Raw genomic sequence first — 22,015 nt, 5'->3', positions numbered from 1 at the left:
GAATCTGGTATTCGAACAACGATTTTTTCCTGGCACACCTAAGGGACACAACTCTACACGTTGAATTGCGTCGCCTTGTGCGATCGGCCATCATTGTTCATACTCATAAATTGTATATAATTTTTTATATTTTAATTTGAAAATGTCCAATATTGGGATGCATAGAGTAGCGCCCTGAATCCCACATGCATTGATATGGTGCTGACAAACCAAGAGTCATAATAAGGGAGAATTTATAAATTTATAATTCTTCAATATCCTTAAAATAATCATAAATGTATCACGTTTTACATACCCTCGTCGAAAGAACTACAGAGCCCGCCAGCACAATCTCATTAAAATCAGATCTTTTACTCCGATACAATACCTCTCTGTATGGAAAGTCTGAGGTCATTTGCGTGATTTTCACATAGAGAGTAAAAAGATCGGATTTTATGAGATTACCACAAACAGTAACCATTATTCCAAATTCGAAACAAATGATCGGTATCACAGCATTTTAATATCCTACCAAGGCATTCGGGATAAAAACTTCTGGAAAAATAAAGTACACACTTGAAAGTTGGATTTGACTTAAAAATTACAAACGTTATTAAGGGGTTACTGCGCTGAAGAAAAGAGTCTCCGAAACACTGCAAACTGAAGCTCCAACACAACTAGGATACCCGAATGAAATACATCACCATCAAATAACCATATCTGTTTATGTTATATTTTTAGCTACCATTAAACATGGGTGTATAAATTGTATATAATTTTTTATATTTTAATTTGAAAATGTCCAATATTGGGATGCATAGAGTAGCGCCCTGAATCCCACATGCATTGATATGGTGCTGACAAACCAAGAGTCATAATAAGGGAGAATTTATAAATTTATAATTCTTCAATATCCTTAAAATAATCATAAATGTATCACGTTTTACATACCCTCGTCGAAAGAACTACAGAGCCCGCCAGCACAATCTCATTAAAATCAGATCTTTTACTCCGATACAATACCTCTCTGTATGCAAGGTCTGAGGTCATTTGCGTGATTTTCACATAGAGAGTAAAAAGATCGGATTTTATGAGATTACCACAAACAGTAACCATTATTCCAAATTCGAAACAAATGATCGGTATCACAGCATTTTAATATCCTACCAAGGCATTCGGGATAAAAACTTCCGGAAAAATAAAGTACACACTTGAAAGTTGGATTTGACTTAAAAATTACAAACGTTATTAAGGGGTTACTGCGCTGAAGAAAAGAGTCTCCGAAACACTGCAAACTGAAGCTCCAACACAACTAGGATACCCGTATGAAATACATCACCATCAAATAACCATATCTGTTTATGTTATATTTTTAGCTACCATTAAACATGGGTGTATACTTTCTTTTGCCTTGGCAGTTTATAGCGTCGGGGTCAGCTAAACATTTGAAAAAATGTTAAATAAAGAAAACGAAACCAATTCCATTCCTACCGAGTGATAATCAACGTTTTGTCCATATTAATATGAGTAACCACTGAGCTACTCCAGCGCCATTTAAGTCCGCCAGTATCAAGATGTTGCTAAACTACATTTCATGTTTATCGTATTCCTATTAAACGCTTTTAGTGGTGAAAATAACTGACAAAATATTTAACATAGCTAACATTCGATCTGTCTCCTTTGACTCGGGGGATGTGACAATTTCGCCTTTCTCATACTAAAAGTTGATGAATTTATGTGTCAGCACGTTCAATTTCCAGAAGCTGTGGCGTCGTGAAAAGCGCCATATTTCTTCTACAGATAGTTTACTTCATACCTGAAGCAGGAACAGGAAGACATGGTGACATTTCCCCTCGCTCTGACCGCACTGTCTCCTATTGATTTGAAAAATTGCGTTTTTGTTGAAGTGCGTGTAATTGCTGTACTCGAGAAAGATTGGGAGGTAAAGGATCAACCTTGCATGTCAAATTGACATCAGGACCAAGATGCAATAACCGTGAACGATGGGGTCCCTTTCGACAGGTCTTTCTTGAAGAAACATCTTGAAATTGATTTCTGTTGCTTTCCCCAAAGAATACTTCTTCAAGTCAAAACTAGGAAGATAATAGGTATTTATTTTTCCACTCAGGATATTAAACTCATAGCTCGCTGTTGGAGACAGTGCGCGCTCTGTTATGTGACGTCACGTCTCAGACATCGAGTGCCATCTGAGATATCGGTACAGGATAGTGAAGGAGAAAATACGTGTATGTTTGATTGTGACGTCAACAAGAATGTTTTTGAAGTGTGCATCTTTCAACAATTTGTCACGTAAGTCATGACTGACAGATCGAGGCGGGGTGAATATAACATGAGTTAAAGGGCTGCTTGGTTCGCTGAAAATCAGTGATGACAGCAGGTGTTCGCGAAAAGGGTAAGCATGATTGACTGCCAGTAACATCCGCCACTCGCACAAATGTGCCTACAAAGTAAGGGTTATATTGTTGCCCCACACCACACAGCAGTACTCCTGTCATACGACGGCAGTCTGTCAACAAACCAGACAATCAAGTGATGGTGCAGGAAATCGACTGACACGAGAGCACATTTACTTATTTTGTTGAAACGAAAAGCAGATCAAAGCAAAAAGGGAAAAAAAATCGTTGTATCATTTTTGTCCTGTGAGAACTGACATCGTTGCGAACAAGAAAATAATAATTGTAATAGTTTGGGAGAGATTATTATTAAACGTTACGTCTGTAGTGATCTTCATGCACAATGCATTTGTTGTGAGAATGAAGTCCTACAACACAGGAAGTTAGGGTGCCGCCAAATCACTATTCCAGCTATATATGCTAATCGATCTAGACTGGACATATCAGTGATTGATACTATGAGCAACGATTCACACCGTCGAGGCACGCTGACAACGAGCCCGACCACCCGATTCACTAAGTCGTCTCGTACCACACGCAACGATTGCTTGTGATCAGTTCTAACCTGGAATCCGGATAAGTCAAGGATACAAATTATTGCTTCAGGTGAAACATTTATCGTGTTTTTCACCAAAGACATTGCGCTATCATGGATCGCCCAGTCGCCTACCACGTCAGAGTTCAATGTTCAGAGTTGCCTTCCTGAAGCGTGCCAGGACCCGAAGACATTTAACTAAGCTCACACCCATACCTTTGATTTTAAGGAACGTGGTTTAAAAGGCCAAATATGTCTGAACAGAGTTGGGTCCCTTTGACGTATGTCTAAATTCCAGATTCACCAGATTATGGACCTCGATTAGTTCCAACAAAACATGCGCTGGCGGCTTTATTACAATGCAGTACGGTATATATGCATTATGCAATGATTTATGAACAGTTATTTTATCACGATATTCATTTATACAAGGACGTGAAGTCACATATGTAAGCCAGATGCTACATCCTCCGTCCGGAATAACATCTGAATCTTCAAACGCGTTAACTCTATGTGCCGCATGGATGCAACTGACAGAAATGAAAAGCTTTGCACTGGCAGGCAGGTGTGTACATGTATGTTGTGAGCAGATCTACCCTGCAGTGGCTCCAGCACAAGAGAGGCTACAGTCCTTGGGAATAGGAGGGAGCATTTGTTCTCACAATTTGAATACAAGCCCAGCACTCTAAGCATAGGCGACAAACCCTTGCCATATTCACTGTAGTATTTCGACAATCACGACTATGTTTCTAAACGCAAACCAAACCGTGCCCCTTTGGATCTAAGCATGTTTACTTTCCAAACTTCTCTACTTAGATAACAACTTTACAGTCTATTGTGTCAAGAAGGAGACCAAGGTCAGTCTAGTTATTGGATCGCTACTTCATGAATGAAACTCGGAACTTAAGAAACATTTTAGTAGAGAAGAAACACCGGGGGAAGTCTTCACCTCATACGTCCAGATTTTGATTGATCAAATCTAAAAAAATATAAACAAGGCCAAGGTCGTTACTGTTTCGGGCTTCCGCGTTTGTTCGTTTCGTGGATTGGTGGATTTCGTAAAGAACGGATGTTGGCCTCAAAATCCGAGAACCGACAATCATTGGACACATCCATTTATATTACTGAGGGATTATCTAATCCAGGTTTATACGGAGTGGCTGCAAGCTGGACTCTACTTTATGACTTTTATTTAACAATTTCCAATTTTAAGTTGTTTGGATGTATTTTGTTTTGATTTTCCTGCTTAAAATAATTGGAAACAATATTTACATGTTATAGTATTTACATGGAGACATCTTCAGTCTAGACAGCACCTTGTTAATCTTGTCATTACTGCCTGGATAGTTGATATGATACAAGAATATTCAGGCGATAATATTCAGCGTTTACAATGTTGAGCTCTGTTATCTGTAGATTTAATCGCGCTAAATTGAATTTTGGAACCGAACGCACAGCGTTGTACAACTGTAGATTCGGCAGCTTATATTTGAATTTGGAAACGGGCTCATTCGCGTAAGATATCAAATGTATAAATAAGAGGTATTTAATATGCAGCTAGATTTCCCCAAATTGTGAAACACAGTTGGTATATTTCCATTCTATCACGACAACAAATTGTACTCTTTCAGAACGCGTAATTACACACAGGTAAATAAGTCAGCTGTTTTATAACATTCCAAAAGTGGCCAAGGGCAGAGAATAACTTATTATGACCCAAGTTAAAAATATTTGCAATACTTAATTAATAAAAAGATTTTGTCTGATTCTGATTTTGTTCTTCACTGTTCGTCGCTGCAAAATTAGTTGTTCAATTGCGTGCATCTCGAGGACAATCCTGATCTGTTACATGTATGCTAAACGTAAACCTGATGAATTACTGTGAGAAATGTGCATGCTGGCACAACCATTGCCAACGGAACCACCCTAAAGTACATGTACGTCTGAATACCGCCGTTTTTAGCTGAAGACATGCCGGCCCTGCGTCACATGAGAGACTTCTGATGTTTTGGGGACACAGAGGTTAGTATGTGTTTGACTTTAATTGCGTGTATTCTGAAATATATTTCATCATGTTTGATAAGTTGTTGCGGCCAAGTGTTTGTGTAGTATACAGTCAGTGTCATCATCTGATAATGTTCCCAAATTCAACAAATTCAGTTCGTATGCATGGTAGAGGTTATCGACAACCACTGGTATATGCATCGATATGTAGGGTATCGATAGATCGATGTAGTCACACGCAATTTCTATATAGACACTTAGAATCAAGCATTCATCAGTGTCATGGTACAATACTAAGTAATTTCTTTTTCGTTAATCCAAAAAGTTGCAGTCAGGGGATTACACAAATTCGCGTTTCGGATGCATACATTTGGAAGAAGCAATACACTAATGCAATTATTTTCACCAATTCAATAAATAATACATTGACAACAATCTCCTTCCGCAAAAGGAAATACAACACAATGCCAGTTTCTGTGGGGACAAAACATATTTTAGTAATTGCTAGCCATGTCCAAAGAGGGTAGCTTCATGTTATAAAAGGAACACATCTATTAAATATTAATCGCTCTTGCATAATATGTATCGTGATATATAATTCGATGAGGCTGAGTAAAGCTGAGTCAGAAACTTATGATTGTGGGTTCGATTTCAAGAGTCGCCCTGATTAAGTTTGTCACGACCATACCCGTGCTCCTTGGTATCATCAAACTGGTTACCGTGATAGACATTCATCACTTCACGCTTTCCTCCCCCATCACATTGACACGACACGATGCGCCAGTACTGTTAAAAGCGTTTTTAATCCAAACATACTCAGTCACACATCTATTTAATATTAATCGCTCTTGCATAACATATATTGTGACATAAAATGGAGGAGGCAAAATAACCGTATGAATTCCCATGAAGGTCCCAAGGAAAAGATTTTACCCGTGCTCATGGGTATCACCAAATTGGTTACCGTCTAAAACATTCACCACTTCACGCTTTCCTCCCACATCAAACTGACACGACACGACACGCCAGTACTGTCAAAAGCGGTTATTCTCAAAACAAACTGAGTGATTTGTTAGAATTTAACATAGTGCAAACATTTCCAAGACTGTTCACTACATCGTGTCAGTCGACGCGGAACGCGCGGATACATACTGATTGTTTTTACTCCCTCATACAACGTATACATTCAGAAAACCACATGTTAACTCAATTTAAATCCATCACAGCATGTTAAAGAAACAAGTCTCAGGAAGACTTACAGAATGTTTTTGGTGACTGATATCCAATTATGTAACCAACAGAGACTGATGAAGGTAAAGAACTTAAATCGAAGCCAACAACAAATTCTTTGAGGCTGGAAAGCTAAACCCGACCTCTGTTCGTTTGAATTACGTTATAATTCACCCCAGATGTTAAAGCATGAATCTCTATCACGAGCCACGCTCAGCAACAACACTTCCACGAACAGCATCAGACATCAAACGAACGGGAGGCGGGTCGTGTTGTGAGAGTATTCGTGCTGTCTTGTCCTGACATCGATAGTCAATGATAAACAAAGATGAAGTGTTTGAAATGTTACAACGCTTCCAAGTTTTCCAGAAAATGAACTCAAAAATAATATATAAATGGAAAACTGATCATTCCTTGATGTTAGCAATATTCCATTTCCCTTCCATTTTCATTTTGTTGTTCAACGATACTCATTGATAAGCAGAGATGTCGTGTTTAGAAAGTTACAACCTTTCAAAGCTTCTTGAAAAAAACATTTTCAAGATAATATATAAATGAAAGAGACTGAAAAGTCAGGGTAACAATAAGTACCATCTTTTAACGTATTTTAAAATGACACGGGCGCGGATCGAACAACCGATCTAAATGGACATGGGTAGGGCCCTTGAGGAGGCCAGAAGCCTATGATTGGTTCGAATCCATACAAAGAAAGAATGAAAGAAACAAACATAATGTCCGGCCAAACTCCTTGGGATTAAAGCACTAGAGAAGAGTGGCTATTTGTTGTTTTAAATGTCTTTGGACGCCCAAGTCATAAACAAGGACATAAGCGAGTCGGCAAAAAGTAACACAAAAGCTGTTTTCATTAGAGAAAGTATATTTATTCAATGTACTGACATGGATAAACGGAACAAAACAACGGAATGTTAATACGAAATGTGTAACATTGCTTTAATTAATCGCATTCATATCTCTCTCTCGCACTCAATGGGGATAGAAAATGATGGTTAACTTACCGTTACATACATCTCTGAACAATTGTTTTCTCCCTCAAACCCAAATGTAGTTGTATGCCATGAATCTTTAAATCCAGAAATCTACTTCATGTATCTATCTACTCATGAGGTCTTTTATTACTAGAAATTATTTATTGTTTTTATTTGTATTTTTTAAATGTACATTTTTATCATTTCTCTTATTTAACTATACTTAATGTTCACTAAACAGTACTGTTTTAAGAAACAATGCCGCAATTTCGATAAGGACAATACAAATAACAAATCATAAACAGTACTGAATTATTTCATAAAATAGATATTTGATATAAAACATCTAACAGTATGAAGCTAATGAAAGTAATATATAAGTTCAGATATCACATGTTGTTAATTAAAAAACAAGCAAACCAGCTGTTGCACTAACACACATGTCAAGCACGTGACCTTATTCACAAACATCCATGAAAATACATGGCTGGATTTTGCATCCAAGACAAAGAGGAACATATCACATTGAATTCTTTATATTGTGTAACCCAAAGCAAAGATCGACGGTGTGTAGTGGAGCTTTTTAGAAGCGTAACTGCTTTTAGTAAAAGGGACAACACCATTAATTTTCCATATTCATAACAGATCTCCACTAGTCCATTGTACGATTCCGACTGTACCATAATCACGTGTTTAGGAATCACTTTCAAATAGTGATGATACCAGGTGTTGGCGAAATGGGGAGATTATCCTGCACCACTGGAGGCACCCGTCACAAACACATGCAAAGGCAAGTCATTTGTTCACCTCCAAAAAACATGGGAACATACATTTGAGTATAGTCAGATTAGGGAATTGCATCGGACATCGTATTGGTCACAAATGCGTCAACTTTGGAAATGTTCTCAATATGTCTACCATAAAACGTTTCGAAAGCTTTACTGAGGCCTTGAATGTTGTAACCCTGATCAAACAACTTTTGAGCATGAAATCATGGCAACGGGGACATCTGTCTTGTGTTAGACATTGCACATGAGTTGTTATTGCATCACGTAAATCTTAATAAACACAACAACGTAATTCATTTCAGGGACGAGTTTCGTGCTTTTTACGGAAAGGGGCGATTGGAAACGAGTTCGTCTGCATCATTCGTGAACACTCGTTTCATTCCGGTACAAGCTTCTTGCAGTTGACGGAAAGGGGCGAATGGTGAAGAATAGATCTGCATCGTTCGTGCCCATTCGTGTAATTCCGGAACAAACTGCTTGCAGTTTACGAAAAGGGGCGAGTGGAGACGAATACATCTGCATCATTCGTGACCTCCCGTGTCATTCCGGTACAGGTTTCTTGTAGTTGACGGAAAGGGGCGAGTGGCAAAGAATACATTTGCATCCTTCGTACCCACTCGTGTCATTCTGGGACAACTTCGGAAAAGGGCGAGCTGTAACGAATGTTTTTTCGTAAGCGTAACTCGGCATGGAGACACGAAGTCATGGTTTCATGTCAAACACAGAAACATAATTGCCAGGCAATTTCCCTGATCTTCCGTTCAGCTTGCATACGGCATGTGCATGTGGCCACTACCTTCCTGTACTGGCTGCAGTTGACGTGCTGTTTCCTTTTTTAATGTCTTCTTTCACATACTGCTTTCCGTGGAACTGATTACAACATCATGTTTTTTTTAATGCTACAGGAATTGCGACAAAAAGATAATGATAAATTCAGTTTAAAATGTTTCAACAATCCGGACATTGACATCTGTCGGTTTTATAATAAATTTAAAAGATGACTTGTTTGTTTTAAGTCGTATATTTTGACGTTTGTTCCATCAAACTCGATAGACTAAGAACAAGGTCTATACCAGTTGGTCGTTGGTTCAAAAGTTATACTAAGATATATGAAAATGTTTTTTCTTTGAACATTTTAACAGATTGTATTTAATAATTTATCGATTTCAATCACCATTCTTTATTGTTATTTGAGACGGGTTCTCGAATTCGAAAGGATTTCTTTTACATTTTAAAATAATAATTATCAATACTTAATTTTATTTACTTTGTGCATAATCGTTGTCTTATTTCCAATAAATTCAAATGGTCATGTGGGAATAGCACTGTTAGCAATACCACCACAGTGATAAACAAGCACTAGAATTACATGTACGTCGTATGAAACCGAGGTACGAAGAAAACTGTGCCTCTCTTTTGATTTTATCCGTTTGTATCTTTTATCGTATGTTGACGATGTTATATCCACAAAATGAACTGTACTGACGCCGAATGAGCACTCAAAGAATACTTCTCCATGGTTATATTTAAAAAATATATAATTAAATTTCAAACTTTTCAAAATTAAAAAAAAAGATTCGCATAATACACAACTGCTTATGGCGTCAGGCGTCTCAGGCGTCTTATCTTTGAAAATCAATAAATTGGCTTTTTTGGGCAGAAATATACATTTATATCATGGTAGGTGTCATATAGTTGCAAATTAATTTCTTACACCAGTCTTTATTGAACCAATATATCTTTACACAGCCACTTAAAACACTTTTTCAAGGTGGTTTCATCACACGTTATCAAATTTAACAACAGTTCTTACAATTTTCAATTCAATAAAAAACTCCGTATACTTTCTTTTGTCCCTCAGTTTAGAGAAGATCAAGATGTAGGATATACCACAGAGTATTACTATCTGTCATTCGAGCGACACGCCTCATTAACATTTAACATTAATGGTATTAAATGGATTCTAAATTCCATACAGAAGTAATTCTTTACTCCTTTTAGAGTGACTATTCATTCCTCTCATAAAAGTACCACGATAAACAAAAGACCGTAGAAGGCTAACCATGACAGAATATCCATAAAATAGAATTTCAGATGTTCAGCAACAATACTCAGGGCAGATAAGTGCTTTGTGTCCAAAGTGTAGCACTGACTCTTGAGTTTCGGGGACTGGACATTGTCCTCTGTTGAGAAACAACATGTACGGACGTATGTTCCACTTGATCACATGACCCCACAGATGCGTCATTGGTGTGTTTGGATGACATACAAGCGATATATGCCAGTGCTTGCTCGGCCTGACAATATGTGCTTGAAGCAGCAGAACCAGGTAGAACTTTATCCGTTTCTGTCAGAGATCTGGATGAGTCCGTGTTCGTATTGGACAGATTTCACCGAATGAATTTGAATACAAAGATGCCTATAACTCAATCTGATTTATATTCCGAACAAGCTGTTCATGAGACCGTATTGTCATCCACTATTTTTTTTTGCTGAATTGGCATATATTCGTCCTAACGATCATACACTTGGACTTGCCCTTACCTACTTGTCCATTGTCCCGTATCTGGCACCAAACCAATGATGTTCTGCAGACTTTCTTTAATGCTTCTTGAATTTGCACATGTCAAAATGAAACAGCAACATAAAGGTCCGACAAGATGCACCAGGGACTCGGAAACTTTGACACAAAATACACGAACCACACCATCAATGCCTGTTGTGCATTGTGAACAGATACCATATAAGCCAGTACTATACAGATACAGAGAGAACACCTTGGTGCCGTGTCGCCATTGATTTCACAAGCGTCATATTGACAGATGTAATATCAATCAGTCATTACCTTACTGGACGACACTGAGGGTTTCTTGGTGTTGCGATATCGTGTCGTGGTGTCCACAATTATGACCTAGCTGTGTGACATAAACGTCATGTGAACAGATCCAACGTCAGGTAGACCTTGCAGTGCGACACTGAGGATGTCTTTGCGTCTTGATGTCCATAAGCGTCATGTGAACAGATAAAACGTCAGGTATAACCTTGCAGAACGACACTGAGGATGTCGTGGCGTCTTGATGACCACAAGATTCATGTGATGTTCCGTTCCATTTCTCCAATGTTATCCCAAGGCCATGGAGCTGACACCTAACGTTCTTGGTCACTTTTAGAAAATGAATCAATTGTCCGCCTTCAGGGTCAATGCTTGCTGAACATATAGTCTCTCAACCCATGCTTGACAAAGTCTTTGCAGACTTGGTCCGCCTGTCTAGACTTGTACATCATCGCCTTCATGATAGAATGCTCCGTCATGGCCGTAGGGACCATCGAGAGAAAGTTTGGTAAGGTCATTATGCCTTTTATTCCTATGTTGACGTCTAAACCTAAAACATAAATAGAGGGAGGTGTTAGGACAACAATTAAAAACAAAAAAACCACAAAAACAAAGCCCAAACAAGTTCGCTGGACATTCTGACTGTCCCAAACAATGTGTTGTGAATTTTTGCGCATCTACCGTCAGAGAATATGTGTGTGTCTTGTATCAGTGGTCGAAACAATATTCTGTCTTTATCAAAAGTCCCACCAGGCAAAAGATATACACCCATGTTTGATGGTGGCTAAACATGAATCAAACATAAAACAGTTATTGGATGGTGATGTAATGAGCAGAATGACGCAGGTATTGTCAGGATCAGTTTGAGTTGGTTCACAGATACCAGACATTCAGCCAAGTACGATTTTACAACGTTTGTAATTTTTTGTGTGCAAAATCCAATTTTCATGTGTATTCCTTTTGCCAGATAGTACAGTTGGAACATTGTTGAGTGTGGCGTTAAGACTATACTGTACTATAATCGAGACTGACTACATGTAATTGCTAACTTCTCAGTCGGAGCATCTCCAATGTACCAACATGTAAAATATCACACTTCTGGTCAAACAGATGTGAACAGGTTTTTCAAATTTTATCAATGACCACCTCCGTGGTTAGTGGATACAGCATCTTTCAGGAGACCCGAAGGTCGGTGGTTAGATCCCCGTCCACGTCTTACCAAAATACGTTAAAGGACGGTAGTTGTTGTTACCCTGCCTGGCGCACGGCAGCAAGGGGATAAAAACACTTTAGTGTCTTTAAGTCTGAACTATCAACATTTTCTGCGATACAGAAGAACGCAAATTGAAATAAAAGGGTTCGATTTTGAGGTCGTTAAACATCTTAATCTTCAAAACAAATTTCCTTATATTTAAGACTGTGGAATAATCTTGTAAACTGCATTTGAAGTATTGCTTTTGATTTAAGATTTGACAATATTGCAAATGACACAGCCGCTAAATTGGAAATGGCGCCGCACGGTGTGTTTAATTTAATGTATTTTCGTGATAAGGAAAAAATCGAAATCTTCTGTCTTGTATTGGAGATGATGATATATTACAACACTATTGCCAATATTTTTCATATTAGATAATAAAACCATGCTGTATTCCAGGGAACATTCATGAGAAGAAAAAGCAAAATACCACGCTTAATGATGTGATATCTTCCAGTTTCACATGCGTTTAAGAGACTCGGAGCTGATTTACGATGCTACATAGATGCTGGTGGTGAATCGGTGGCCTTTGATGTACACCGTATACGACTGTCTGACAAGTATTACATCAACAATATAGCGGCATTAAATCTATATTTAAAGGTTGACTAAAATATCTTTTCAGGTTCTCTGTAATATATGATTCCCCCCCCCCCCCCCCCCAATTTAAGGTATTTTAAAAACTTTATTAACGTTTTCATACATGTACACATTAACGTGTAATAATTCCTTAAGATCCATTCTAAACTGCCGTGCAAAAGAAAGTAGCCTGTTTGATGGTGGCTAAACATAATACAAAGACAAAATGGTTATTCATGGTGATGTATTACATACGGGTATCATAGTTGTGTTTTGAACTTTTAGTTTCCAGTGTTTCAGCAACTGTTCTCTGCCAAGTAACATTCTGATCAAAAATTGTTTTGGGTCAATCCAACTTTCAAGTTTATACTTTCCTTTGCCTGACAATATATTATTAATGATTGAAGTAGTTACCTGAATGGAAATTGTAGCACCTTGCAGCATCTCCCTCGGCAACGACGAAAGTGTCGGAGTCTTCGAAATACACCACTGTCTCCAAACGCTGAGACAACTTGATCTCAAAGAGTCGTGGGCTGAATTTCATTAGTTTTAGAGCGAACGAGTCACTTAAGGAATTTTCAGAGGTACTCTTGTAGGTGTTGAAGCATTTCATGAAGATGTTTCGCATCATCTGAAACAAAGCAACACGATAATGTTAAACACAGCCTTCGTAGTCTAGTGGGTATAGCGTCTACCAAGAGAGCGGAAGTTCGGTGGTTGGATCCCCTTGTCCTATCATAACAAAAGACGTTAAACGATGGTTGGTTTGTTGTTTAACGCTGCACTCAGCAATATTCCAGCTATATGACGGCGGTCTGTAAATAATCGAGTCTGGACCAGACAATCCAGACATCATGAGCATCGATCCACGCAATTGGGACCAATGACATGCATCAACCAAGTCAGCGAGCCTGACCACCCGATCCCGTTAGTCGCCTTTTACGACAAGCATAGTCGCCTTTTACAGCAAGTATGGGTTGCTGAAGACCTATTCTACCCCGGATCTTCACGGGTCGATAAACGATGGTACCCCGGATTAAGGGGATAAAACAAGGACTGGAAGTATATATGATAGTTGTTTCGAATCCCGATTATGTTTCGAGGTCTGTCGGCGCCATATCCGTGCTCGTGGGTTTCACCAAAGTGGTGAACGTGTAAGACCTGAATCTCTTTTGGACATTCCTCCCACATCAAGCTGACACATCATGTTATATCTGGAACACTATTCAAAACGTCCTTGAACCCATCTCACTCCCTTACCCTTAAGCTGTCACACAATGGCATAGGGGTAATACAGCGGCGTTAAATCCAGATTTACTCTACGTTGTTTTCATTATCCAAAAACCCGTAACACATTTATAATCTGACTGAATACATGTTAAAGTATCAGAAACCGGTAACTTTACAAGCCCTTGAATGCTACTTAACTGTATTAAAGTCTTGGAAGAAAGACACGCAACACCAGACTTTTTCAAGCAAATGTCTGAAAACGTCTGGAGTACGTTGCCCGCCTGTTTGTTGCATGCAATGCCTTTATATTCAAAAGACACATTTATATCCGTTGGCCTGGAAGGAAGCAGAGAGAAGTGTAATAATTCTCACAAGTCCATTGTCTGCAGGCTATTTACGTCTGTTCTATTAACGCAGCTCACTGCGATATTAGATGCGTTGTGGGATTTTACGTTTTTCCGTAAAGTAGGCTGCCAAATGTCGTGAAAGATCTATGGCAGCTCATCCTAATACGTGTATTTCGCGACGACTTTAAAGCACGGAGTTGCATTCTGGGATATGCGGTCTTGACGTAAAGTGGAACGAAATGTAAACAAGATCTATGGCACTTCTGCCTAATTCCCAGAAAAGCGGACACTCCACCGTCTTCTTCATGTTCAAAGGAATCATTCACCACTTCACGGAGTCTGATTAAAACATACAATGCAAAAATCGATGAGTCGGTATCATTTTAAATGGAGCAACAACTTTGCAAAATAAAATGACCCTTTTAAAGGACGACTCTCAACTCGCCTTTCGAAAGCCAGCTTCAAAGAGTTAATTAATCTAACTGCATCTTCATCCACCCTCAAAATGTTTGTTATCGTGATAATGAAACATGCTTCGATCGCATCTGGAGGCCATATTGTATGTATTGGAGGATGCATGGCTTCAGGGAAACCTTTAGTTCTACTTTGTAACAAAATTGAAAAATACATTAGTTTAAGATTGGGAGTAAATTATGAACTTTGTGCAATGATGTTCTCTCACCCGGATATTGAAAAGATAAATCGGATTTTTTGGTGAAACACATTCTCAACTCGTTGAAGGCGAGGAGGCTGGACGACGAAGGAAATAACAAACTTTCATTCAAGCGTCATAATTCTTGGTCCTCGTCACGCACATTCCATACCGTTATTTCGAGACGAAGGATGGGTTCTGACCTCCACATTTCTCAATTACCTAGGTACATAAGACCATGTACGTTTAATTCAAATGCCACGGAAAGACCCTACTAAGATTTCAACGCCAAGGTTACACCATCAAAGACCTGGTTAAGTCACTCCAGAAATATTTTGGAAGACATTCAGAGGACCTTTCTGAATATGACACGTCGCTTGTCAACATAATGGGCGATGCTATCCTGCAGTATGACCTTCACATGGAGTTTTCACACCTCCTCACACATTGGCACTTTAATGTAAATTGCTGTGCTACCGGTAGAGCAAGGCATAGAACACCTGGTGCCATGGCTGATTTTCGGCAATCAATTGGCATATATTTCACTCTTTTTTTTGTCCTTTACATCCAATGGATTATGCTACGGCAAATATTCCCTATTAATTTTTATCTGGCGTTGACATCTAGCATTAGTCTAGTGGTAAATCGTTTGATCTTCACAAATGTGTTCTTTTCCTGGTGTAATTTTGAAACAAACTCTATTGTCCCCGTCATGATGTTGCTGAAATATTACAAATCCCAGACCTTCACGGGAGACAAGAACGGGCTGCTGAAGACCAATTCTAACCCGGATCTTCACGGGGGACAAGCATGGGCTGCTGAAGACCAATTCTAACCCGGATATTCACGGGATCGGGAGAAGGCAAGGTTGGGTTGCTGAAGATCAATTCTAAAGGGATTTTCACTGGGGACAAGGATGGATTGTTGAAGACCGTTTTGTTTTAACTAATGGCAATTAGGAAGAGAATATATAGATGTCAACTTCTTTATTTTAAGGAACACAACGTTGTGTTTCTCATACTAAAGAAGTTGACGTCCATATATTTCTCTTCCTTATGTGTATCACTTCTAAATGCCTTTCAAAGACCTGGCAATTCGGAAGAGAATATATGGATGTCAACTTCTTTATTTATAAGAAACACAGCGTTGTGTTCCTTATAATAAAGAAGTTGACATCTATATATTCTCTTCCTTATGTGTATCACTTCTAAATGCCTTTCAAAGACCTAATGGCGATTCGCATTTTGGAACTAAATAAGCGTCATATAACTGCCAAATATTTTCAAAGAGAATCCTGTTAATCCATCACATTCGCTTGTATCTGTCCCGTAGGCTTTCAGGTCATAGTGACAAGTTATGGACTCGTCTCTCCGGCATGGGAACATTGTGCTGCTCCGGGCGTTCCACGGCGGCCACCGCAGCGTACACCTTACACGTATGCTGTACGAACTCGTCGCTAAGTCCCATCGTACGCACCGCCTGTCCATTAGCTCAATCACAAACGATGACGAGTTTCCTGCCAGGAATTATTCTATTTCTTTTGTATGGTTGCGGGTAAAATGCAAAAAGAGAATGTAACGGTAAATTAAGGGTCGTTACAATGATTTGAACAATAAACATATTTTCAAAACGTCCAGATAATCGAATTGATCAATATTTTTTTTCCAAAATAATTTTGTTTTTTAGAATATAAATATTTTGTGTGTGATACATGTATAAATTAATGTAGTTTATAATAAATTTAATCGATGTTTGTTTACCAAGTTCTAGGAGTTTAGGGGTTTCGTGGATTTTCGCAGTGTGCACACAGTTTGTTATGTAGATAACTCTATAAACACATAAAACAATATTAAAAACAATTCTTGTAAATAAATACGTCAACACAAAAATTTCACAGAATTTTTGTTTAATCACCAACTCACAAAGAAACTGCAGACAAAAATACAATATCATAAGTCAGTTTGTGGGTGCATGACCTAATTTCTTTTGATTGATTGAAACATAAACGCAAAACATTTTGCAATGTATATATTCGAGTAATGCGTAATCGGGTAATATCGAGTAATCCGTAGCTCGAGACAAACGGAGGCCGATATTAGACCATAGTCCCAATACCGAATCTGCAGACGACGGAACTAATCGTCTAAATGGGATATCGAGTTAAAAGCCTTCGAGTTAACCAGGTATCACACTACACCGTCAAGGAAGTACGTCCCCAACACAGCAATTTGAAAGCATTTGTTGATGGTTTGGCAAAACATGCCGCAATACTCGTTTCAACTGTGACATATTTCCTAACGCAATGACCTCAAATAACGCACTATAACATCCCTTCAGAGAAGGATTAGGAAATACATCAACCCTCCACAACAAATAAACTCCATCAACGTTCAATTGCAACAATGCTGAGTCTTACCCTAGGGAGTGCAAATCAAGGTTCCTGCCTAAATCCTATCAAAGTCACTGCAGAATGTTGAGACCCCGTGTAATTTAGTTGACAATGAGGCATAATTGAATATTTTGACCCAGGTGATGGCTGGTCTTATTAGCGTGCAAGGAGGAGGGGCTTTTCCCTGATAATTTGCTGTTATCACGATATCCTGTTGTTTGGGGCATAAAAAGCTGTTGTCAACATGTAATGGGGCAGTACGGCATCATCTTGGTGTTCCCATTATGAGGAAGTCAAGCGGGAGTCAGGTCATCTTCTTTTGTCTCGAGGTACATTGGCCTCTCTTCTCGGGCTTCTTGAAGATGAGTGAGTAAGTGACTTCTCGAGCGTTGAATCCACACCACCTTTGAAGGGGTAGCTATCGTTCGGTAATACTTTGGTAATTCGGACGAATTGAATGAACACGACATATAAAGGGAGTTTCAATGTGAATATAAAATACTACTCAAAAGTGAGTGAGTGAGTTGGGTTTATCGCCGCCGCACTGAACAGTATTCCAGTATATCACAGCGTGTCAACTTAATGTGGGAGGAAAGCCCGCAGTGATCAAGGCCTCAGACGTTTTTCCCACGAGCACGGGTGCGGTACTGAAAAACCTAGAAGTATAATGGGGGCGAACCGGGATTCGAACCTGGATAGGTTCCTGGCGTGCCCAAGGGATGCAACTCTGCACTGCGAAAAGGTTTATTTCGTATAACTATCATGCCATGACAGATTAACTATTATATAGTAATAGAAATGAATTGAGTGTCCTTTAATTTCTGTATGAAATATATTTACTGGTGAAACCTCGATAATTCGGACTCAGTGAGTACGGAACTACGTATTACGAACACTTGCTTTTAGGAACACCTTTACTAAAACAAAAGAAAACTGATTGCTTTAACCGGACTTTTGATAATCCATACGATTTCACTGAGACCCGAACCCTGCGGATTAACGAGTTTGACTGTAATCTACACTGTTATAATATCCCAGGGGCTGACAACTGCATGTATTAATATTATGAAGAATAGTGAGTGGGTGAGTTTGATTTTACGCCGCTTTTAGCAATATTCCAGCAATGTCACGGCAGGGTACACCAGAAATGGACTTCACGCATTGTACCCATGTCGGGAATCGAACCCGGGTCTTCGTGTGTGACGAGCGAACGCTTTAACCACTGGGCTATCTTTCAACAATATCAGTAAATATGCGGCGAGTTTTCTGACTGTCTAGTTGACAACACTGTTATGCGGCATCAGGCAACGCACCAACACCCCCACCCCCCCCCCCCCCCCCCCCCCCCCCCCCCCACCACCACCACACACACACACACACACCTTCTTTTATATTCTTTTATAGGGTAGGGCGTACTTACTATTTTCGGGAACAACTGGTGTCATCACTTTTTTTCACCGATCCATTCATATAAGTTTCACCACTATGTTGCCATTTACGCCCAGTGAAATCTGTGTCGGCGGTTAAGTGAGGTTAATACTATCAGGCGTTGACGTGTTACATATATTTGATGTACTAGATGACATATAAATTGTCTGCCGTCCACGTATATACAATCAATCATACAAGTGATGCAGTAACGTCCACGGAAGAGAGTGATCATGATGCTATTAAGGATAATTAGACTGGGAGGCTGCTCTCCGTGGAGATGTAACACTGTCGCGGCCATGGGTATCAATCCCATCTGTTTTATCATTAATTTGCTGGGGAGACTTTTGATAATGGAAGGTTGTTTCTCGGCAGGCTAAATACACCGCCAGCCGGGAGTCATAACGCCGCATTATGTAGATGGGATGTCGTGGGGGGTGTATGTATTTCCAATATTGCTGTCGTTGATCGTGTTTAATGTGATATTCGTATGAAACTGATATATTTTTTGGCTGCCTTGAATATCACATGTTCAATGCCCAGCGTCATGTTTCACGAGTGTTTGAGTGAGTGAGTGAGTGGTGTGAATTAAATGAGTTCGTGAGTGGGATTGTTTAGATATCCGCAGAACTATTTGGTCGATGTTTTATCCAAGCCAATAAACGCCATAAGCAAAATCATCACTGGACACATCTAAAATCTCATAAATATATCGATCGAATATATAAACAAAGAAATGAATAATATATGATATACGAGATAGGGAACCATTTCTGAAATTCAGATGATTTGAAAAAAATAAATTTAGCATAACGGTTAAGAAGCCATTTTGACTATAACAACCCGCTGATGAATACAATGACTGACAACGCTAAACAGTACCTAGACGATAGGGCTTTTAGTTATCAGACGAGGGACTCATTGTTGTGACTGTAAGCCATTCATGCTGGTGCCTAAACAGTAAATGAATAATTCAAGACCGTGCATTATTATCTCCCGTATACATCCCATCTGTTGGACACGATACAGATCATGATGACGTCCTGTCATTATGTCTTGCATTCAGCGAGGATTTCATTGAGGCGAGTTCTTTAGGTATACCGCTATATAGAGTTTTTCAGTGATACCTCGAGTCATCCTATGTAGGAGTAAAAACCAGTTATGAGGGGCCTAGACGTTTACCACTTTGGTGAAACCCACAAGCAAGGTTATGGTGCCAAGAGTCCTAATCAGGGCGAATCTGGTATTCGAACCACGATCTTTTCCTGGCACACGCCTCAGGGACACAACTCTACACGTTGAATTGCGTCGCCTTGTGCGATCAGCCATCATTTTCCATACTCATATATTGTATATAATTTTTTCTATTTTAATTTGAAAATGTCGAATATTGGGATGCATAAAGTAGCGCCCTGAATCCGACATGCATGGATATGGTGCTGACAAACCAAGAGTCATAATAAGGGAGAATTTAGGATTCGAACCCAAGATCAGTGGATCATGGTGGAGCTAGGAGATGTTACTCTGCAGGGCGATACAACTTATATTTACAATACACGACACAATGACAAATACAAACTATCACGTATTACACCTTATGTAATGAATGTATTAAGTACAACGCGATGATTATGATTACCATTCTTCAATATCCTTAAAATAATCATAAATGTATTACGTTTTACATACCCTCGTCGAAAGAACTACAGAGCCCGTCAGTACAATCTCATTAAAATCAGATGTTTTACTCCGATACAACACCTCTCTGTATGAAAGGTCTGAAGTCATTTGCGGGGGAGGTCGCGTCAAGTGCGTGAACCTGTGCGAACCTCGACCGCCCATTGAATCTTTTGAGGAGTCGTCAGATTTTCACATAGAGAGTAAAAAGATCGGATTTTATGAGACTGCCACAAACAGTAACCATTATTCCAAATTCGAAACAAACGATCTGTATCACAACATTTTAATATTCAAACCAAGGTATTCGGGATAAAAACAGCCGGAAAAGAAAGTACACACTGAAAATTGGATTTGACCAAAAAAAAATAACAAACGTTATTAAGGGGTTACTGCGCTGAAGAAATGAGTCTCCGAAACACTGCAAACTGAAGCTCCAACACAACTAGGATACCCGTATGAAATACATCACCATCAAATAACCATGTCTGTGTATGTTATAGTTTTAGCTACCATTAAACATGGGTGTATACTTTCTTTTGCCATGGCAGTTTATAGCGTCGGGTTCAGCTAAACATTTGATAAAATGTTAAATAAAGAAAACGAAACCAATTCCATTCCTACCGAGTGATAATCAACGTTTTGTCCACATTAATATAAGTAACCACTGAGCTACTCCAGCGCCATTTAAATCCGCCAGTATCAAGATCTTGCTTAACTACATTTCATGTTTATCGTATTCCTATTGAACGCTTTTAGTGGTGAAAATAACTGACAAAATATTTAACATAGCTAACATTCGATCTGTCTCCTTTGACTCGGGGTATGTGACAATTTCGCCTTTCTCATACTAAATGTTGATGAATTTAGGTGTCAGCAGCCAAATTGTTCATTTCTCTGTCACCGCCGTAGAATTTTATGAAACGTTATCCCTATTTTTCATTTTTCAAAGGCAAAAGTATTGATTCGTTCTTTTAATTACACGTTCAATTTCCAGAAGCTGTGGCGTCGTGAAAAGCGCCATATTTCTTCTACAGATAGTTTACTTCATACCTGAAGCAGGAACAGGAAGACATGGTGACATTTCCCCTCGCTCTGACCGCACTGTCTCCTATTGATTTGAAAAATTGCGTTTTTGTTGAAGTGCGTGTAATTGCTGTACTCGAGAAAGATTGGGAGGTAAAGGTTCAACCTTGCATGTCAAATTGACATCAGGACCCAGATGCAATAACCGTGAACGATGGGGTCCCTTTCGACAGGTCTTTCTTGAAGAAACATCTTGAAATTGATTTCTGTTGTTTTCCCCAAAGAATACTTCTTCAAGTCAAAACTAGGAAGATTATAGGTATTTATTTTTCCACTCAGGATATTAAACTCATAGCTCGCTGTTGGAGACAGTGCGCGCTCTGTTATGAGACGTCACGTCTCAGACATCGAGTGCCATCTGAGATATCTGTACAGGATAGTGAAGGAGAAAATACGTGTATATTTGATTGTGACGTCAACAAGAATGTTTTTGAAGTGTGCATGTTTCAACAATTTGTCACGTACGTCATGACTGACAGATCGAGGCGGGGTGAATATAACATGAGTTAAAAGGGGTGCTTGGTTCGCTGAAAATCAGGTATGACACCAGGTGTTCGCGAAAAGGGTGAGCATGGTTGTCCTACCGGTAACATCCGCCACTCG

General features: G+C 39.2%; 1 protein-coding gene across 1 annotated transcript in view; it reads right to left on the bottom strand.

Moving 5' to 3' along the window:
- Nucleotides 1–8,779: 8,779 nt before the first annotated feature.
- Nucleotides 8,780–22,015, bottom strand: part of LOC124113141 — a 139,309-nt gene continuing 126,073 nt past the window's right edge. The window contains exon 6 of the mRNA XM_048397795.1: nt 8,780–11,319. Within this exon, the coding sequence (XP_048253752.1) occupies nt 11,135–11,319 (185 nt within the window). The 3' untranslated portion in view covers nt 8,780–11,134. The remainder of the gene's footprint in view (nt 11,320–22,015) is intronic.

This window comes from Haliotis rufescens, unplaced genomic scaffold (assembly GCF_023055435.1).
Source record: "Haliotis rufescens isolate VD_foot unplaced genomic scaffold, xgHalRufe1.0.p SCAF_17, whole genome shotgun sequence".
Lineage (NCBI taxonomy): Eukaryota > Metazoa > Mollusca > Gastropoda > Lepetellida > Haliotidae > Haliotis > Haliotis rufescens.
The sequence above is the reverse complement of the archived record's forward strand: the minus strand, read 5'-3'. Positions and strand labels throughout refer to the sequence as shown.